Source organism: Thamnophis elegans, chromosome 5 (genome assembly GCF_009769535.1).
Source record: "Thamnophis elegans isolate rThaEle1 chromosome 5, rThaEle1.pri, whole genome shotgun sequence".
NCBI classification, from domain to species: domain Eukaryota; kingdom Metazoa; phylum Chordata; class Lepidosauria; order Squamata; family Colubridae; genus Thamnophis; species Thamnophis elegans.
Window position 1 is genome coordinate 55,461,551 of NC_045545.1, and position 22,336 is coordinate 55,483,886.

Below are 22,336 nucleotides of genomic sequence, written 5' to 3' on the forward strand. Positions count from 1 at the left end.
TCTTCAAACTTTCAGGGTTCTTGGTTCTGGATCATGAATAAGAAGTTTCAGTTACTTTAAAAATTTTCCGTCTCTCAGTGGTTAATGAAATAATCTATTTTTTCCATAAACTTTTGATATGATTCAGCTATTTTTTAATCTAGACCAGCGTTCTGGTTTACAGCCAACTCATGCCTCGGAGAAGGATAAGAGTGTAACAAAATCTCTAAAAGGAAAGGACTTTAAACACTTTCTCGACTTGATCCAGAACAGCCCTTCGACCGCCAGCCATAACCACACGCCCCTTCCGAACCTTTGAGTTAGCTCCGCCTGCCTGTCTTAATACCCGCTTTAGGCTCCGCCCACGAACACGGCGCAGCCAGTCAACGCAAGGCTATGACATCAGCGCAGGGAAGCCGACCCGGGGAAGTAACGAGAGTGAAACATCGTAGCGATTCCTTTTCCTGTCTCCGCGCTCGAAAGAGGTAGCGAACCGGCCCCTGGGATCGGGACGGACCCGAAGAAGCGGCGGCTGGTTCCGAAGAGACCCAGGGGAGGCCGAGAGACAATTCTTGTATGCTCAAACCGAAGGAGAGGAAACAGCCCAGAAGAAACCGTACCTTTAAGAAACAGCGAGGCGGGAAGAAATTGAGTTTTTGATCGGGCTGTTTTGCGCAAACTTCCTACGAGCGTGGGGACGAAGGAGAGGAAGCGGGAGGAGAGGCAGGGCGAGGCGGGCAGGGTGGAACCCTCAGTTTGGCTGTGTCCGCTTCGGACTGAACGATGCTGTCTAACTCTCAGAATCAGAACCCGCAAATACTTTTCCCCAATCCGCCGCCGCCTCCGCCGCCGCCGCCACAACAGCCTCCCCAGCAACAGCAGCTGGCCCAACAACAACAACAGTTCCCCCAGTTCCACCTGAAGTCTGTCCTCCCGATAAAGAAAAATGCCATCACGGATGATTACAGGGTCACCACGCAAGTCCTGGGGCTGGGGATTAATGGAAAGGTTTTGGAAATCTTAAACAGGAAAAGCGGGGACAAATTTGCCTTGAAGGTAAGCTTGATCAGAGATTTGAATTTAGGGCGTCTTCTAGATGCTTTTCGCCTTTGCGGTTTTATACTGTTCGTTTTGGCAGGAATTGGGAGTTTTATGTAAATCGAAGTTCCCCACCAAACTGAAATAAATCGGACCGATTCTGATGCATGACCCCCTGAGGCTGTTTTGGCCACGCTGTAGGGGGGATTGTACGCGGACTAGTATGTTCTGGATCGGTCGATTCCGAACCACAAAAGTTGTTCCGTGTTAGTGCGTGACGTATTTGGGGAAGACTGGTCGCCGTGGTGTTGTGGTTTGAACCCCCGCACGGCGAAGAGTGTTATCGGAGGCGGCGCTTTGTGGTTTAGGAGGAGTTCCACACTTAAGTGTATTCATCAGCGGAAAGTTTTGTCTCGCCCGGCCTCTATTTAGGTGAAGGACGGCTTGAAGATGTAATCAAGTTTCCTGTCCCTTCTAACCGATACTTCCCCATTCAGCATTTGATCGGGGAGGAATTCCCCAGGAAGGAGAAATTCCCAAAGTACAAAACTGTAGTTTCGCCTTCTTTCACCCCAAAGGGATCTGACATGCCTGGGGTTGCATTTAACTCGCCTCCGAGAACCCTTAACTTATTTGATGACCAGCAGTTTCCTACGTAGACTCCCCCCCCGCCGCTCCTTGGTAGAGAAAAAGCTGCTTGAATCTCGGGTTGGTTCGGCATAGAGTCTAGATTGCCCTGCCTTGGAGGATTATTGGAGGGGGGGGGAAAGAGGAAAATAATAATAATAATAATAATAATAATAATAATAATAATAAAAAAGGAGAAAGCTTTGCTTGCATAGCAGCTGCTGGTTGAGGGGCTGATAAATTCCGCGAGGCCCCTTGAGAAAACCAGTGCGGGATCTAAGATTGGCGTGCCTGATTAGGAAACCTAATTCCTTTGAGATTTGGACCTCCAGGCCGTGGCGGCTCCTTCTGGCTCAGCCGGGCTCTGGTTTTTCTCCTACCCCCCCCCCGCCTCCTTTCCTTCAGGGAAAAGTCCCGTTGACGGAAAAGTGCTTGGTTTCAGGCAGGGGGAGGGGGAGGCGGGGGCGGGAGAATGAAAGCAAATTCACCAGCAACAGTTTTTTGCGGTCGGGAAAGGAAGAAGAAGAGCGCCGTAGGAAGCGCTTTTGCCCGGGGATTGTTCTCCTGGGGCTGGACCATTGATGCCCTAAAGGGGAGGGGCTTAGAAGAACAACAAAGCAAATGAGGCTGGGGGAAAAAATGGAGACTCAACCTGTCATCTCAATGTTGTCTGGAAGGATCACGTGTTTCGGGATTTGGACAATGGAAGTTGATTTTAAGGGCTCTTGAATTTCCTGCCGCTTCCTCTAAGGTACATGCTTCCGAAGACAGTTTCATGTAAGGACATTGAAAGAAATCTCAAGGGGACCCTCTGATGCTCTCCAGATGTGCTAGGACCGAGAAGACGGCAATCCTGCAAGGTGCAAGGCCAGCACATCTGGAAGAAACAAGTTTGGGACCATCTGTTGCATTGTTTCTGAGCACCAGAAGATTTATCACTTCGAAATAGACGCCTGAAAATCCTGCCTTGGTTAGAATCGCATGGGAAAATGAGAGTATTTATGCACATATCATTAAACACATTTGGAGGGCTATTTCCTACCAAATGAGTATAAAATCCTGCCTTAAGATAAAAGTTAAAATGACAATGTGCAAACCCTTTTCTATTTGTGCTATATAATAATTTCAAGTGTTTTTGAAGAAACATGCTGGCTTTCTGATTAATTTCAAAGTACAGTAATTTGTGAAAACATGCTCAGTTTGTATTTGTTTTTGTTTGCATTCATTTGTGAAATTCTTATATATTTTGGGTAGAGTTTAAATAGGTATATTGTATAGATGGGAAAGAAAGGTAAAAAGGAATTGCTTGGAAGATAAGTGAACTGAACCTGAGGTTTGGTGCTCCACAGCTATAGCCAATCATTTATAACACAAGGCAGGCAATGGTTCTTACTAAGGTTGGGGAACCTATCTTCATTCAGGACTGAAACTAACTGGATGACCTTTTGACCAGCTTGCCCTTCCTGCCTTACCTTACTAAACAATTTTGTGAAACCTTGGAAGTTACTGTTCCACAATAAAATTAAAAGGCAAATGATTTTGTAAACAAAAGCCTGCAGAATGAAGTAGTGATGACTGATACAGTCTTGAAGAAGTAGATAGAAGTATCATGTAGATCAGAGGTTTCCAAACTTGGCAACTTTAAGACTTGTGGACTTCAACTCAAAGAGCTGGCTGGAGAATTCTGGGAGTTGAAGTCCACAAGTCTTAAAGTTGCCAAGTTTGGGAACCACTGATGTAGATAGTAGTATTATGACCCCTCCCTCCCTTTTTTGGTGCCTTTGAATCAGTGTCGATTCCTGGCAACCACCAGAAGTCCCTGCAATTTTATTGGCAAGATTTCCAAGTGGTTTGGAAGTGGTTTGCCCTTGCCTTTTTCCTAGGACTAAAAGAGAGTGACTGGTCCAAAGTCACTCAGCTGGCTTTGTGCCCAAGAGTATTTCAGAAAAAAATATAATAAATATTAAAATATTTTATTTAAAATTCTGTCTTATTTTTGTGCATAGATTTACTATATATCAATGCATTTATGAAGTAGGTATCACAGCCATGATATTTTCTTCTGTAAAGTACAAACCGAAACTTTTATAGGCAAGAGTATAAAATAAGATTATGTATTACTGAATGAAAGATAACTAAAGATTTATGTTATCCTGATTATTGGTTTGATTTATTCCTATGCAGCATTACTGATTTCCAATAGTAACTTTTAAGTATTCGCAACTTTTATATAGGTGTGCATAATTTTATACTATTTGTATATGCATATCAAGGTTTGTAAGGATCTGCTTAGAAATAGACCTCCATACAGCCTGCACTTCGTTTCATATTTTTTATCAGTTGTCTTTTTTTTCAGTGTAAAAGTGTCTCTGTGCATGATGTCATTTATCACATATTATTGAGAGAGATGCTGGTTTGATTATTAACTATTACTGGATATGTCTTTGTGATCCTTCTTCAGGATCAACCAACAAAAACATTTTGACATAACTTGAACCACAAATTGTCAATACAAAATTAAGTTAAAATTCATTGATGTTCTTTCATGTTAAGTCTCATATAATAAAAACTTTGAAACAAGATCATATTAACTTTAAAAAAGAAAATCCTCAGTTTGGGAAAAGAGAATTTGACAGGTTTGTGTGTGTCAAGTCAAGTTGACTGGCTGTGACTATGTAGTCAAATTTAACTCCATTTTAATGGGTTGCACATGCACCTCTTTTGAGAAACCCTTATATTTACTGAAACTAATTGTGATTTCTAAATATCCCTGTCACCTGAAGGCACCTACTTATCTGTAATGTATTCTTTACTATATTAGCTTGCCATTCAATTTTGTCAAGTTGCACTCTAGAAATCATTTTTGAAAAACTCACTTGTTTTGAAATGGCTTTAGGAATGCAGTTTAAGCTCTTAGGTAAGATGGATGCCTGTTTCAGAAGAGTAGAACAGTCTGTATTTAAGCCATAAATTTGCTCCCACACATTAGCTGTTGGGGAATGCTATAGATTATCCTGTTAATTGCAATGCTAAAAAACAAGAAGTCTCCCTTCTGTTGCAATTAAATCTTACTTCTCTTTTTTTATAAACATCTGCTTTAAAAGCAACTGAAAAAAAACCATCATGGCCATTTCTCCTATGAAGAGAGCACTGCCAGGTTCCTCCATCACACAATATGTCTGTAGTATAAATGTAGAAGCCATAAAGAGGGTAAAAAACATTCTCAACTAGCTGAATGGCAGATTCTTGCCCTTTGCTTGAGAATACGCACATCTATCACTGTTATTATGTCTGACACACTCTAATGCTTATTTTCCTTCTTAAGCTGTAAATGAGCAGGCTCAACCACTGCTTTGACAGCACAGCGTTAATCAATTTGGCAGTTGCCTCCACTCTCTAAATTGTATGTTTCCAATATTCCTGTGGGTGAAATAATCCAAAGAATAAGCATAACTGCCGAAGGAAATCCTGCCCCTTCGTCTCCATGGCTATCTTGCATTAAAGTATGAGGTTAGGTTAAGAGTCCTGGTCTCCAAGGTCCAGTCAATTTGTCAACAGCAGATCACAAAGCTACAGGCATGGGTGGAATCCAGCTTTGGCTCTTTAATCAGTTGGAGCCAATTATAGTGACATTTGTAGCCCAGGAATAAAACACTTGGTATGAATGGTGAATTGCAGGATGTTCCTTTATAGTTAAAACTGAAATGTTTTTTGAGGGAGTATTACTGATAGGCATGGGTCTCTCAAGGGCATGTGACATTATATGCATCATAATATGGCACAACAGTGAAAACTACCCAAATTGTATCACATGTGTAGTGATACCATGATGCATATAGTTTCACTGGAGTAGGGTGGCACCAACATGGAAATAAAGAAATAAACATCATAAAGTACATAATGTTTGCATCAAATGCCTGTGTTAACATGAGACATCATAGTTTTGCAAGTTATCTTGCAGAAATGTTGTGCAGATTAGTTGGAGCAGAAATGGGGTGAAACTGTCTCTGTTACATCCTTCCAAACACAATCTAGACAGTTAACACCCATATTTTTACTGGCAAATAAACATATTAGTATTTTTATTGTGTTTGGAATATTCAGGGAGCTTAATCTATGTTGTTAAGATAAAGGTTCTCCTCTCACATATGTGCTAGTCATTCCTGACTCTAGGGGGCGGTGCTCATCTCTGTTTCTAAGCTGAAGAGCCACCGCTGCCTGATGACAATTCTGTGGTCATGTGGCCAGCATGACTAAACGCCAAAGGTGCACGGAACACTGTTACTTTCCTACCAAGGTGGTCCCTATTTTTCTACTTGCATTTTTACATGCTTTCAAACTGAAATGCCATCAATCTTTCTGATCACAAGCTCAGCCATTGAGCCACCATGTCATCCTTTATCTATATTGTTACTTGTTTCTAAAATTTATCAACAAGGGTACATGCATGTTAATAAAAAAACATTGAATTGTCCTCAAGAGTATTTCCATGCATACATATCATGCTTACAGATAATTCTGTCATGCTTACAGATAATTCTAAGCAAGTTGCTTTATTTTTCTTAGAGGAAAGTCTTTGTTTAGTAACCACAATAGGGACTGGCAACTTGGTCACTAAATAATTGTTTATTTAGGCAATATCTCCATTCTGCAAGGGAGAGGGGAACCAGATCAGGCACAGAGCAACACATTCTAACTAATTGCAATGGTAGACACAAAAAAGAGACAGTGGGGGAGAGTGTGTGTCACATATGTGTACCTTGGTAACACAGTTATTTTTTCAACTCTATCACAACTTCAGATGGTTGCTACATGAGGCAATAAGCAAGTCTATCTATACATTAATGCTGCAGTGGAGAATTGTGAGACATGGTTTGCCTCCCCATGATTACTAGTCTTTGTTCATAGTTGTCCTAAGGTGAGACTTCACTTGGGCTTTATATTTTATTATGGCATGCCAACCACAAATATTCTGATTTTCCCTTGGACAACTATTTTGTAAAATTATTACAACTGCTACTTCAAAACTTAATATTTCATTGGCACCTCTATCCATAATTGCTTTGTTACTGGGTTTTTTTAATGCCCTGGGGAATGAATTTAAGTAAGCTTTTGAATGGGTCAAAGTTAGTTCAAACTTGAGCACAGGTATAAGTTATCACTTCTGGAATATTCAGAATGGTCAAGTTAAAGGGCAGTTTTACTTTTTGAAACAACTTGTTTGTTTACCTTTTATGCTTCATTTTACTGGTGATGGATGAAGGGGCCATGTAGGTGAATATAGAAATACACTGCTTTCATGCAGTCATTATCTGCCTGTCTATAACAAAAGGAAGTAATTTGGCAGTGTCAACACAAAAGAACTGAACAAATCAGATACCAGGAAATTATTGCAACAGGATTTGCTGTGTTTCTGTTGATGCCATAAAGGTTGAGAAGGAACTAACTGTTGACGGGAGCTAAAAATTGAAACTTTCCCTGAAATTTCATGTTTAAGTTATGAAACATACTGTTCATCTGAGGTTTTCTATAGTGCTTTTAATATTTTTATTATCTTTTCAATACAATTTGTCTCCTATATGGTTTTCTCAGTTGCCATAATCTCACATCTTAGAAAACCCTGATTGGAATATGACAATTTCAGGAGGAATTGTATGGAATATGAAAAATATTAAGGGAAATTATATTTTTTCCATTTCTATATTTCTGTATATCACTGTAGAATCAAAATTTGACTTGTTGGTGTTAAAAATAGAGGTTCTCAAATATGAATTGTGACTCCATGGAACATTATAAGCAACTTGAGAGGGTAAAGAAAAAAAAACCCTCAGCTTTGCAAATGGAATCTAAGAAAACTGTCAAATTATTATTATTATTTGGATTTGCTTCTCACTTTGTTGTTCCCTGCTTCATCCATTAAAGTCCGCAGTGGGCAGTTGTGATATTCCAGAATTAAAATATCCTTGTAAGAAAAAGATTAAAATAATAAAGTGATAGACACATTTCTCTCCAGTTAAACCATTAGCTTTACATTTTATTTTATTAAGCTGCACATTTTATTTTATTGTAATGTTCAAAAACCATCTCTCATGAGTCATCAATGTAGAGGACATGTCATGTAAGTGCCACATTTAAGTAATCATAGTAGAGGGGACTGTCTTCCTTTTAAGTGAAGTGGAACTGGCAGGATGACAACATGTTGCATATACTTTTCTTTTTTACAAAAGTCACCTGGCTACTGGTCACTACTACTACCATATTCTGTTTCTATAATGTTTCAGATCCAGGCATTTTTCCTCTAGAAAGTATATAAATTGACAAAAAGCTGTTAACTTTCCATGGACATTGAGTAGAGGATGTAGTCCAGGAAAAGTATTAATACTAGTCAAGTTCCTCAAAAATATTGTTTATATTTATTGGAAGCTTAAATTTAATGTGAACATATAGTTTCAAGCGCATGGGAAAATGAGGTAATGAGATCTTTTGTCTCCTTTCTTCCTCAAACTGCAGAAACTTGCTGATAAAAATCGGTAAGGTATACATATGTACTGTGTGAAATCTGGAGTATATCGGTCACTTTAAGATCTATGCATTGCTGATATGCTTCCAGAGCAATGTGACACAGATTGCAGAATCAGGGAATCAGTGTCCAACTGTAAAAGCTACTTTTTATATTTAGAGCCAAAGTTTACATGGGGTCCAGAACCAATGTAGGATGACTCCCATATCTGTTTCTCTTTGAAATAAAATTCTTAGGGTCTTGGGGTGAAGGAAGTGTTAACTCATTGTATTTAAGCAAATAACTCTTTTGCCAGTGTTTATTGGTTTTTACAATCAACATGGTGTAGCATGTTGATGTTGTATTGCATCTAAGTTTTTAAAACCTTATCAAGTCTGTGGTTTCTGCACACCTTTAAATATTCATTAAATATTAAATATTTGTCCTTATTTATATGTAAAAGTAACATGTTATGCCTACAGGTGGACATCCCAAATAAAATATCCAGATCAAATCCATGTTGATGATTGGCTGTAGAAATGGAAAAGCCAAATCTGTTCTTTAGTAATATGTGACTCTTCAGTTATCAGTTTCATTTTTTTTCTCCTTCCATTTATTGTAATAGGTCTGAACATTTTTGTGCCCTGTGATAGGAATGTATATCTTATTAGCTCCCTTAGGGACTTCCATTTGTCCAATTGAGCAGGGTTTTTCATTGCTGTACTTAACCCAGTTATTTTTGATTATCCTTTTAATCTTGAAGATCAGAACAGCAATTAGCTCAAGCTGTTTCAAAACTAAACCATTTGGATTTATGATAGTTTACTTCAGGGAGAATTCAATAGTATATTTTTGTGTACATTCATTAAAAAAGCACTATATTGCCTGTACTTCCTTATTCTTCAATTCTGAGTTCACTTCTTGGATGAGAAAAGGAACATCTTAATGAAAAATAAGAAAGTCCAGTTGCCTTTTTAAAAAACAAAACAAAAAAAACACCTTTGGGATAACCATGATCTGGATGACCAAGGATCTCCATAGACAGACAAAAGCGCATAGAATATAAATGGTTCACAATGTTGGTTGTGGAATGGAAAACAAATGTTCATTTTTTAATTTAACATATCTGTTATATTTCAGTGTCTCATTTGTTTGATATATTGCTTATCCCTAATATACTATATAGAAAACAATTTAAATCTTGAATTCAAAATTTATTTATGATTTATTGACCTTATGTCCTTTTCACAGTACACATCTTTGTTATTCCGAGTTGATGTTCAAATTTCTTTTTTAAAGTAAAGTAAATGATACAAATAAAAAATGATAGTATTTTAGGATTGGGAACATTATGTCTGAATTGGACCATTGCTCTAGTTAAAGTCATGATTTAATTATTTCCACTGTTAGAACATATAATAGAATTCAGATTTTTCTATCATTTCATCTTCCAAGTTAACGCTATACTAGAGATGGCGCTTATATTTATATAGGAATTGATATATTTCCTTCCAATTGAAGGAAATAGTTATACAATAATAGTATAGTCCATCTGAGTGATAGGTTCAATTTCATTTTATTAGGTTGAAAGGAAAATGCAGTATCATTTCCACAATGTTCTTTGCATCCACTTGTGAATTAAAAGAAGGTCATATAAAATATATATGACTGAAAGTCAGTGTTTTTCAAATACTTACCTATTACGAATATTACATTCAGTGAGAAAGATCCTAGAGAATGTGATTTAGATGTGTCTTGCACCTCTTGTGATAATGCCTTTATTACAAAATAAAGCTAGAGTATTGCAGAATTTTGCATATGGAATCAGTTTTTAAAAAAATTGCTTTGAACCTATGAATTCAATCCCTGCATGGTAAGAATAAAAAAATAATACATTTGCCCATGTATATCTTTTCATGCTCTCTATATTTCTCCAAATGCTTCCTCAAATTTGAAGTTTGGTTGGTGGGTTTTTGCTAATCTTCCTATTTTGGATTTTGGTATAATTTTTAATTTTGTTTATCTTTGTATCTGCTTTTATCTGATGAAACACCAGTATTTTCTACCTCTCCTAGTTGTTATTAATTGAAGGAAGAAATTTAAGTTTTGCTGTTTAGAATTTCAGAGATCTTTATGTAGAAAAATATTTTTGGAAAAAGAAAACTAATTACTAAAGGGCCTTGTTTCCTGTTTATTTTATTAACTGGTTAAACATCTTGGCTGCTATATATATTAATTTTAGATGTTTCTATTGTTTTAAAATGTTTTTAGTGTCCTAATATTTAATATATATTTTCAATTGTAAACTACCCAGAGTAATTGACTAAGATGGGTTTCTATAGAAAATGAATGAATGAATGGATGAATTGTGAAGCAATGCAAAATGGATTGTTTTACATAGCATCCTGGTTTTTCCTAGGTCTGTAATTTTTTTTTTAATAGTGCCCTTGATCTGAGAAAAAAATGCTGTTCAGTGATGACTTTTTTGTGTGTGTTCACATTTGGGTTTTAATAAGTGGCAAAGCTTTCTAGTAAAGCACGATGTCATTTCTGTGTTTTTGAAAAATCCTACTATATCATTGCCATAAAATATCACTTGTTTATCCTGGGACACTCCCTTTATAGCTTCTCTGATCAGATATTCCTTTTTGATAATCAGAATAATGAATCTCAAATGATTATCAAACATTTGATTAGTTCAGGCTTTTTTGTCTGACTCTTTTGAATTATCTTTGGATTTTGCCTAGATATGTCTAGCCTATGTGGGCTTGTTGTATTGTTTTTGATTCTTATCATGCAGGCATTGAATTCATAGTTCATAGGTTCAAATGAATTCATATCATTTTTATACAAATCTTTTTCTTAACAATCCACCATTTTTAAAATACATATTCAGTATATGAGTTACATATCTGTGGAAAATAATTTTACAAACTGTTTACATTGTTTCCAACTATTATTTATCCTAGTACTATTGGAAAAAAATTGTTTTGGATACTTATGTGTTGCTTTAATAATCTAAACTCTGCGTGGTTGACAGTTAAAAACCCAAAGCAAAAGGTTAACCATAGAGATGCCTGTATTCATCTCACGTCTAATTCTCCCAAGATTGGACTTGGACTCACAATTGTCATCAATAATTGTAAACATCTGCAAAAAGTGGATTTCCAGGGGGCGGAAAAAGGAGATACGGGAAAAAATCTAATTGGAAAATGATATACCATTCTTCAATTTCCATACGGTCTATAATATTTCTAGTGAAAAAGAGTAGAATAGTTTGTGACCTCTCTTCCCCGCTTATACTTGATAGTTTGGGTTTTAATCACTTTCTTGCTACATGTCTACAGCTGTGATTCTAACGATAGTCTATTGCATTGTTGTAAGATCTCCTTTCTTTGGCATCACTGTGACTCTGTCTGTCTGTCTGTCTGTCTGCCTGCCTGCCTGCCTGCCTGCCCGCCCGCCCGCCCGCCCGCCCACCCACCCACCTACCCACCCACCCACCCACCTACCTACCTACCTACCTACCTACCTACCTACCTACTGACTTTCTCTGATTTGAAAAGTTGCATAAATGCTGCCATAACCATCTAAGAGTGGAACATTATTCTGATAGAATAAGCATACAAATAGAAGAATAGTAGCTTTGGATAGCAAGGAACTGGAATGTTCTTGAACAGGGCAGATTGGAAATCATGAAAGAACCTGAAACTATTCATTAATCGTTTTCAAAAAAAGGGACCAGCTACCTAATTTGATAGATTTATTATTTATATTTGTATGTTGATACAACCTGGAAATTCTCAGTATTTAACATTATAAAAATATGAAAATACCCATAGTAAGTTTATAATAAATGACAACAAAACATATGATAATGTCTCATAGGTAAGGTAAGCAACATTTTGTTGATAAATCAGCCTTGACTAATGCTGTCATATCCAGTTATTGCTACAATGCAAAATCAGCTGGATAGAATAAGTAGAAGTAATTTGGCCATATGCGGGGTATTTAATTAAGTGAAACCTTCCTAAGTTTGGGGCATTGCAGATACATTGGGCTATAAATGCTGGCAGGATAACGTATTTTAGCACATTTGGGACTGATTCAGGGATTTGAAAGTGGTGATTAAGCATTATGGCAGCTAATTGGCCTGATTTTATTTCAGAAAAAGTCAAGCAGAATTGAATCTGGGTAGTGTTTGGATGGAAGATCACCAGAAAATGCAATTAATATATGCTAAACAGAGAAATTGTTTAAAACCCCAGCGCAGGCAGTGAGAAACCACTTCTGTGTTGTTGCCAAGACTATGGGAGTCTTTATTTCAGATCAGATAACTGCTTCATCCTGTGCTGCTTTATGTAGTGCAGTCTAATGGCCAATCTATAAATAATCTAAGGTCTGAATTTAGTATTTTAGTGTTGATCATTTCTAATTAATTCATCAACTTAATTATCTTAATTAATTCTATTTATAAGTTGGTTATGAAACAGTTATTTTGATTGTTTTAAATCCTAAAAGGTACTATAAACCCGTGTTGATAGTAATCTGAAAAACCTTTGGAACTTAAAGTCTTACTTTATGTGATGGAATGTTGTCTGGATTCCTAGGAGGGAGGGAGTGCATTCCAGAGAAGCAAGAGACAATGCAGATTACATAGTTTGTGTAAGAGAAAGGACAAAGAAGTTTTCTTCCTAATAGTTCCCAGAATGTATGCTTTATGGTGCAAGTTAGGCTTCTTTGCTTTGATAAAGATTTCTGCCTGTAGAGAAAGAACAATAAAGAAATCTGCTTATAAGGCTCTCAGCATGTCGTTGTTGGTGTTTGCAGCCTGATATTTTATTTGGTGATCCCACAGTCTAAAATTGAGGTCCAGTGATAATTACTGCAGTAACATGTAATTGTTCCCCCATACATAGAAGACAAGAGTTAGCAAGTGTTTCAGAACCACAAACTTAAGTAAGAAAGAACAAAGCTGATACATTTGCCTAGTAAAGGATAATTAAACCATATTCATGTTATTGTAGTGTTGTAACAGTACTCCACTAATAAGCCACATAAAGTATTTATTTTCAGTGGTGAAAAAGGAATGAATGGGTTTTCTTTTCTTTTCCTTTTTTTCTGTTTTGCAACACTTGACCCTTTTGAAATCTGATTACTAAGAAATCACTATTCTCAAAACAGAAAAATTTCTGGGTAAATATCTCTTGACAAATTTATGATGTCTGGTAAAAACAGTTATTTGGAAAAAGAAATTGCTTTATGTTAAAATGAGTTTTGTCATATTAAATAGACTCACTGACCTCCCTTATAATCTCTCCAAGAATTCATTTATCCTCCCATTTTATAATGTAATGTAATATAATATTTAATGAAATAATTGCCCAGATCCTTCCTGAAAATCTATTTTAAACTGTTGAAAATAATTGTTGTGTCCAGGGAAATTCTGATTGTGGAAATTCTGGTTGTGGAAATTCTGGTTGTGGAATTCAGGGAGTTGAAGTCCACTCATCTTAAAGTTGTCAAGTTTCCGAAATACTTGACTAAATCATAGGTTTCAATTGCCAAGAAATGTAAGCTTTGGTCTACCAAAATCTATCAAACATGCTTGAAAGCAACTGTAATTAGTTTTTGCCAATATTGCATAATAGAAAAGTACATGCTAATCAATGTAAAGCCAACAAAAGGGAAGAGACTGAAAAGGGTGCAGAACCTCCTGCTGTGTCCTTTATGTAAACAAATAGAAATGAGTAATTTTTTCAGGGCAATTTCACAGTGTAAGACTGGTTTGTAAATGAAACAGATCTGGTTCAGTGATTTTTCTCTCCCAAAGTATTTTCCTTTTCTGCTTTGTGATTATCCAGTTTAAAGCACAGTTGAAGGTTTTACCCAAATTCATTTCCTAAAAGGATCTACTTTTGAAGAAACTCTCATACATACATATTATGGGTCAAGGAGAATAAATCCAAAACATTGGTGATTTGTGATTAGTCATGTTTAAGAGAAGATGAATAACAAAGTGTAAGGAAGATCTTCTGTATCTGAGCAACAACTGTAGTAGTCATACAGTCCTTGCTAAAGGTGATTTTAGCGGAAGGCAGAATGGAAACTTCACTGTGGACATGCAATATGTCTCCATTTAGTTGCCTTTTCTAAGATCTATTCTGATAATGTCTATATCTCTATTTGTTTTTTGGTAAGATTGTTTTTGAAATTAGCAACATGTTGGTGTGTACTTCAACTGGAATCTTTCCCACTCTCTCCTTCCCTCCCTCGCTCTTTCTGACACCTTTCATTGTATTGTTTGATAAAAAAGTTTTCTTCATGGCAAATATACAGTATTCATGCAAATGGTTAGTGAGAAATTGAGTGATGACCTCTGCCTCAATTTAGAACACTCTCCAAAACTCATTTTACAGCTAGTCCTCTCTTACCAATACTAATTGGGACCAAGAACTTTGCTGCTGACCAATGTCACTATAAGTTGAAGTGTCATGTCACCACATTGACTTAAGACATCAATTCTGGCGACCCCAATTGCTGTCAATAGGCAACTTCTGCATAATTACTGTATATACTCGAGTATAAGCCTAGTTTTTCAGCCCACTTTTTGGGCTGAAAAAAGCCGCCTCGGCTTATACTCGAGTCAGTGAAAAATTTGCCCGAAATGGAGGAGAAAAAGGGGCGGGGCCATGCCGCTGGGTGACACTCGTGAATGTCCCAGTGCCCCTGTGAGTTTCCCCTCCCTCTGTGTCAGTTTGCCGCGCAGCGCGCACCGCACCATCCCCCCTCCTCACGTTCTAATGTAATGCAGGGCTGTCTTACGATTCCCCTTCCTCCCCCTCCTGCCGCTCTGCAACGATGTCCCACCTCCTCCTTGTTATGGCAAGCAGCCACATAGCGATGTCCCACCTCCTCTGGTACAGTGATCCAATGATAGGAATCACTGTGCCGTGTGTCATAGGAGGCGGGACATCGCTCCCGCGGCTGCACGGGACATCATCATCACAGCGGGACATCAGCATCATGAGGTGAGTGAAGTATTTCATTGAATACACCGCTAGTTTACTGTTTTTCTTTGAAATAAATATTCAAAAACATTATTGGTATCTATTTTTATTTTTGAAATTTACCGGTAGCTGCTGCATTTCCCACCCTAGGCTTATACTCGAGTCAATAACTTTTCCAGTTTTTTGTGGTAAAATTAGGTGCCTTGGCTTATATTCGGGTCGGCCTATACTCGAGTATATACGGTAGATGTCCTGTGGTTGTGGTCCCTTCCTCATTGACTTTGCTTTGTGGAAGTCGGCAGTGAAGTTTGCAAAAGGTGATAAAATGATAACAGGACAGTATGACCATCTTAATTATGAGCTGGTTGCCAAGCGCCTGAACCATGATCATGTGAGAGAGGGGATGCTGGATGACTTTAAGTGAGGATTACCTATATCTCATTCTGCTCTCTGATAAAACACTGGAAGCATTTGTTTCATAAATGCAGTCTCTGCTGCATTTTGCTGGCATTCACTTTCCATAGAATACAGGCCTGCCAGTAATCAGCAAATTAGGATGTCTCCTTGAAGTTACCAGGACATTGAAACCAACTTTTGGAGATGAGTAAAGCATATGATGAAGCCAATCTAGAGCCATGTGGCTTTCCAGCAATGCTTGCCAACATTAGCAATTGTATAATTATCCAGATGACATCATTAGAGTGAATTTATGACTCAGCAACTTTTACTGATGGTATGCCTGCTTATAATCATGCTTAAAGAATTCAGAATATTGGGCTGGTTTTTTAGATCCATTAGAATATATACACATGCTATGCCAATAGGAACATAGAGCTGGATTTCCTTTAGAAGGATTTGCTTTGTCTGTTGTCTGGTTCATTCCATTACATAGCAGTACTTTGATCTGTTAAAGCTGTGGAATCTGAGTCTGGGCCAGCCTTGATTCTATTTTAGAATCTTCTAATATGATATTGGATAGCCTGTATATCTTCCTTTCAACATGAAACAAGGAAAATCAGAATGACTGCCGGATGATCTGGAGTGACAGGCTAATTGCCAATTGGTTTAATAAAGTTCATTCTGAAGGACAACACATTCTGGTACAGGACATTAAAGAGGTTGCCTTTGTGGATTTCCTAGATTTGGGCTGTAGAGTACAAACTATTTCTTGTTTTCATTCTCAGTAAAGTGCTTGTGGTACTCCATTCTTCCATTCAGACAACAATGAAACATCCAGTACTGTGAGTCTGAACAAATGCTTCTCTTCAATAGCTTTTATTGAATGGATGTAGATATCCTTGTGTGACCCCATATTTGTTTGTGCATTTTAGAAATAAAATATTTGTAAAGGTTCCAATATTTTGATAAGAGAAATGATTTTAATAAATCTGAGTTCTTGTGGCCATCAAAGTAAGTTATCTTTACCTGTTCAAAGCTAGCATATTATTAACCTATAAAGCAAAGTAATGTTAAATATGAAATTCAGCTCTACTAAAGTATGTGGTCAAGAACAGTTTCAGAGTTGCCCTGTCACTAAGGTAGATTTCCTCTGTTCAATCCCTTTTTGCATGCTGTCTCTTCATTATGTTTATCTATTGAGCTTGGACAATGTCAGGCACTCCCAATTTAATGTTCCCCAGTGCCATAAAATGAAGGTCGAAGGCTCTATATGGAGATTATCCAATTTATTTCAGCAGTGAGTTTTGATGAGATGCTTGGCTTCAGGCTATTGCCAGATGATCAGGTCTAACCTTGACTGTAGTTCCTTAGTTGGTATTCTAATATACATGCTTTTGAAAAAACTCTTAACTACCAAGATTTATAATTTAGTGTTTTTATTTTTTTTAAAACCCTTGTGCTTAACTTCTCAAATGAAAATACATAGTGATCGCTAATTCAAGAACAAAAAAAATCCATTTGAGATGCAGGTGACCAGCTTTTCCCATTCTGGTGCTCCCCCCCCCCACCATGTTTGATAAAATCCCTATAATCATTAACCCGCATGTTTGCAAAGAATAATAACATTTAATCCAAGGAATTTGGAAGGCACTAAGTTGGAAAAGGCTATGTTAGTAGAACGGTTGCAGTAGTTGTTTTTCAGGTATAATTTTATATATTACATACTTCTTGAGAACCAATGTTTCATAAATAATTGTATTTAATTTAGAAGAGGTTCAAGGACATCACAAGGGTACAAGAGTTATGATGGGTGTGTATGAATTTGGGTCCAAAGTTTACAATATACTATATTATTCAGGAGTGTCCTTGGAAGGGAAGAATGTACTTATAATAGGAACATCATGCTTTATGTGCTAACATAAAAAGGAGCTTGTGCCATTTTCTCACTAGAGAGTTGTTGGCTGCATGTTCTGAAGGTTTTTTTTGAATGTAGATCACTATAACTTCCTTATTCAGGCTATTGCAAAACTGCATTGAATGAAGAACTAAGCAAACTTTGTCAAGCAGAAACATTTATTTTAGTTGTGACACATTGAAGACTCCATGTAAACTGTTTTTATTTTGTAAAGCAATGATAGTTTGCCTCTCTTTATCAATAGGAGATTTGAAAATGGGTAATGATAAGGGAATAGAAATGATTACAGGGCTTATAAAAACTGCAGGAGTACTAGTGTGAAAATCCAGCTTTTATAAAACTTAATGATGAAATGTGGCTTTAAACATAGTTTAGAAGCAAATAGTTCTTCAACATGGAGGAAAATTTTAGGGGGGAAAATATAACCAATTGTTTTTTTTTAAATTGGAACTTATTTGAGGGACATAACATTGCCCTTTTTAAAAAATATACTGGCGGTACCTTATTTTAATTGCATTTGGAAAAGAGAAACAGTTTGGAATCTTTAGCCAGGAACAGTCTGTTGCTGGCAGCATCTGGCTTTAGAAAGAAATAATTCCCATGTTCACATTACGTAGAATCAGAACCAGTAGCTGCAAATATACCAGCTGTAAAGCCTGAGGGAGTTTAGTTTTTTAGTCTTTTTCTGAGTATTACATGTCTAGATACCTGTTTCTTTTTCATTGATTCTCTTTTTTTAATTGAGCAAATGCTTCTGTTACACTGGTGCACTTAGAATATTGCTTCCCATCCTCCACTGTGATGGGCACATCTCTTTGTCCACTGCTTTTTCACCATCAGTGTTCCCTTTTGAAATTCAGGCTTTTGCTGGCTCTTAGGTGCTAGGCTCGATGAGTAATCTGGAAGTGTCAGAAATGCAGGAAGTTTGATCCATAGAAAAGGGCATCATCAGGCCCTTCTGTTTCTCCCCTTTACACAGTATGCTTGAGGAATAGCAAAATGAACAAATATTGGTATTTCTGTAACATTGTAAAGACACCTCTCTTTGTATAAGAACAGTCATTGGTAGGATTCAGATTCAGTAGCATTTTAGTTGCATATGACAAGCTTAAATTGGCTCTAATGGCTACATCTGCATTCAGCCTATAATGCTTATGGTGTGCAGAGATGTGGATTCAGTAAATACAGTTTGTTGCATTTTACTGCTAGCTTTTGCTGACAGTGATCTTGTATTTTAGCGGTGTTCTTAGAACTTTCTCTTAGGCATGTATGCTGACATCACCACATTCTTGGCTGCTCGCTCATTAATGCTTCATTAGCTTTGCTGATCATTCACCATTGCTGTAATGATATACTCCCTGATTTAACATATGATTAAGAAAAACAGATGTCCCTTCTCCCAACTCATACCATTAAATCATGTTTTGGTTGTAACAATAAAACCTGAATTTGCAAGCAGCTCTTCATCATTTCAACCAGTTTTGGAGGCACCAATATATTTCTCCCCCTCCACCATCTGATGAATATGAGGCAATATCCTGATTGTGGAAGCGTTCAGGCTGGTTCTTCTTGGTTTTATTTTAGGCAACTCTGTTTTTAATTCTATGAAGTTTTTGAGTAGAGATTTTAAATGCAAGTTATGGTCTGTTTTAAGATGGGTTTTTCTTCTATTTTAATATTTAGAAACTTGGTTAAAACATCTACCACAATAATGTTTTTGCTGTTTTTTTTATATCACCCTACAAGCTCTTTTTCCTTTTCAACGTTTTGAAAAAAATAAATAAAGCCATAGTCCAGAATGGCACACAAGCTCACAGAAGCCCTCAAAATATCTCCCATATGAGCTCTGGTGCCGCAGTGATTAGAATAGCAATGCAATTATATTTTTAATTAGAACCGGGCAGACCATGATATATGCACATAAACATACATTAGATCAAACAACAGTATTATATTATACATGTGTGTTATTTGAAGGATTGGAATGGAAGTATTTATTTTAAAAAACAAACAAACAGGAAAACAAAATATGAGTTGAACAAGAACACAGTGGTAAGTGTGACTATCCACAGAATGATCATTTTGATTGTTTGAGGAAGCTTTTGATGGCTTCAGCTAATTGGTAAAAATGTGGTGCTGTAGCTACAATGTTCAGTCATCAAAATATTTTGCTGTAAAATTTGCCTTTCATACAGTTGATTGTCCTCAACCCTTGGACAAGTGGTGAGCAAACTGAGCTGCTGAAAGTGGCCAATGGGGACAAGTAGGTAGGAGTATGATAGTTGGTTGTTCAGTTCTTCAGTTTATATCTGAATGCATTCAACAACAATGACAACAGCTTGTTATAAATATTCTTAAATGTTATGGCTGTAGCATTGACCTTGGGCCCTATCATAGGGAGAGTATTTTTGTCATCTTCCCCTCTGTAAGAGGATGGCAATTTTAATTTTCAGCATGTTCTTAGCAGAGTTTGGATATTTTCCTAGTGGAGTTCCTAGATAAGTGGACTTAATTAAGATAGTAATATTTTCATAAATCTATACCAGGCACTTTTATATTCCCAAGTATAGAGAGAAACACTGAAAATTGTTGTCCTCATTAACATTGTAAATGGAGAAACAGCTGATATTTAGTGATCACTGTGTAAATATTATGTAGCTCTGGTACATGCTTTATGGTTGCCTGAGAACAAAACAAACAAAGTAATCTTATTTTAGCTTTGCCAGTTTTAATATCTTTATTTTTTAAAGATTATTTTCTTTCAGAACTTCCAGAAATAGGCTTTCCTAGCAATATATAAATTACAAAAACCAGAGAACAATATCATCCAATGCATCAAAAACAACAGAGAAAGCTGCATGAATTGTGATAACTCTTAATAGTATGATATATAATATGAAACTTTAAACTTTTCATTTTTAATCATAATTGAGTATATATGCATAAAGAATAAACATGTGATTTCTTTATTATTAAAGAGATTTTGGACATTCATATATTGGTAGCGGGGCCAAAATATTTTGCCTTTCATTTAGGTTAGCATTACATACTCCGCAAACAGATTCAACACAAAAGAACACAAACTGTTTGGTGGATTTTTTGTGTGTTATTGTAATGATTAGGGTGATTTGGTAAGATGGGACAAACACAACAATGCCTTTCAATTAGCTGTACCAATTTAAAGCTAAGCAGGAATCTTCTGTATAGGAGGATAGTTATGTTTTTTCCTGCTGAGACCCATATTTCTTCAAGGAATTTTGTTGGGAGCTATGTGATGGATATGGACCAAAACCAAAATGGGTATGAATATTCATACTCTGTTTGGTATTTCCTCTTTTTGTACTGTTATCTTCTGTGTTTTCCAAACACCAAACTACTTGGAAGATGTTGAAATTGAAATGGGGATATAGGGACAGGGCTTCAGATTGCTTGTTTGGTATAATAGGTTTTAAAGTGGAAAATATTTCTGTGTGAATGGATAACTTAGAATAATGCTGGTACTAACTATTATTTTATGTTTGTTGTTTAAAAATGATCACAGAAGTATTTAGAGCATTATGTTTTTTGAAAAAAGGACTCCCTTTATTCATATAGTTTGACCTGAATTCTCATTTTTTTTTCTGATTCTTAAAAGGGATCTTTCTATACTGAGCAGTAGTTCTACGTGGATATCATCAGTCCTGTGAGGCTACTATATATCAGATCAGACAAAAATAACCTAGAGATAGATAAATAACAAAGCTGTAGACAACAACTGATATTGCTGAGAAACGATGCATTTGGTTTTGAAACCCTAGCATTTTAAATGTTTATTAAGCCTTTACTCTATAATAAAATCCATAGAGTGAATAAAAATATGATTTAAAAATTGCTAGCATTGTCCGTTTTACTTAATAAAGGCATACATCCTGAATATTGTTCATTTCTAGTTTCATTCCATTTGAGGAGGTCTCCATTAAGACCTACCTAGTTATGGGGTTATTAGGTATGAAGCCTTTGGATTCCATGGTTTAGTACAGTGGTTCTCAATCTGTGGTTCATGGATCCTGGGGCGGGGGGCGGGGGAGGCACAATGTCATATCAGGGAGTCTGCAAAAGTTTGAAGAAATGTTACGATTTAAATCTTGAGTTAAGGGCTCTGTGGCCAATGGTCTGTGGCCACAAAAGGTATTTAAAGAGAGAAGAGATTGAGAACCATTGGTTTATATTTACAGTCTCTCTCTTCCATGTTGTTCGAGTGTGATACTGATATATATGTACAGAGCATATATCTAGTACTCTATGTACAGAGGTGGGTTCTGCCCGGATTGTGCAAACCGGTAGTGGTGGCGGTGTGAGTGTCCGCCCACCCACCCGGATGTTTCTGCGCATGTGCAGAAGCATTGTGTGCGTGCACACAAGCAAACTGGTAATTTTTTTAAAAAAAGGAAACCCACCACTGGTATGTACATACACTTATGTGGTTTTTTTCTCTGTAAATAATTCTAGGCTTATTAGCTGGCTTCCTGGAACACACAGAGAGTATAAAACATTTGGGTCAAACATACCTTCTGGTCATGCCAAAAATATTTATATTGTAGATAGAGAGCTTGTCACGCAATTTAAAGAGACAGAAGATGACAAAGCAGATTTCCTGACTTCTGTCTCTTTTCTCTCTACAAATATGACTAACTCAGAGGAGAGGGGATGTGTCCTGGTGATGAGCAATCCATTAGTCGCACAATAGATTTCTCTCCCCCTCCTACACACTTTGTGCTGATGTTGATCCTGCATTTGATAACAACATGCCTGGGGTATGTGTCATTTTGGCCCTTTTGTGGTTTGGTTGGGAGCCAAATAAATTAAGTACCCCATGAGATTAATCGGCTT

At 36.9% G+C, this 22,336-nt stretch overlaps 1 protein-coding gene across 1 annotated transcript in view; it reads left to right on the forward strand.

The window, feature by feature from the left end:
• The first annotated feature begins 379 nt into the window (after positions 1 to 379).
• The window catches only part of MAPKAPK2 (MAPK activated protein kinase 2), a 76,671-nt gene continuing 54,714 nt past the window's right edge, over positions 380 to 22,336 (forward strand). Inside the window, exon 1 of the mRNA XM_032217984.1 lies at positions 380 to 1,035. Coding sequence (XP_032073875.1) covers positions 763 to 1,035 — 273 coding nt within the window. The 5' untranslated portion in view covers positions 380 to 762. The remainder of the gene's footprint in view (positions 1,036 to 22,336) is intronic.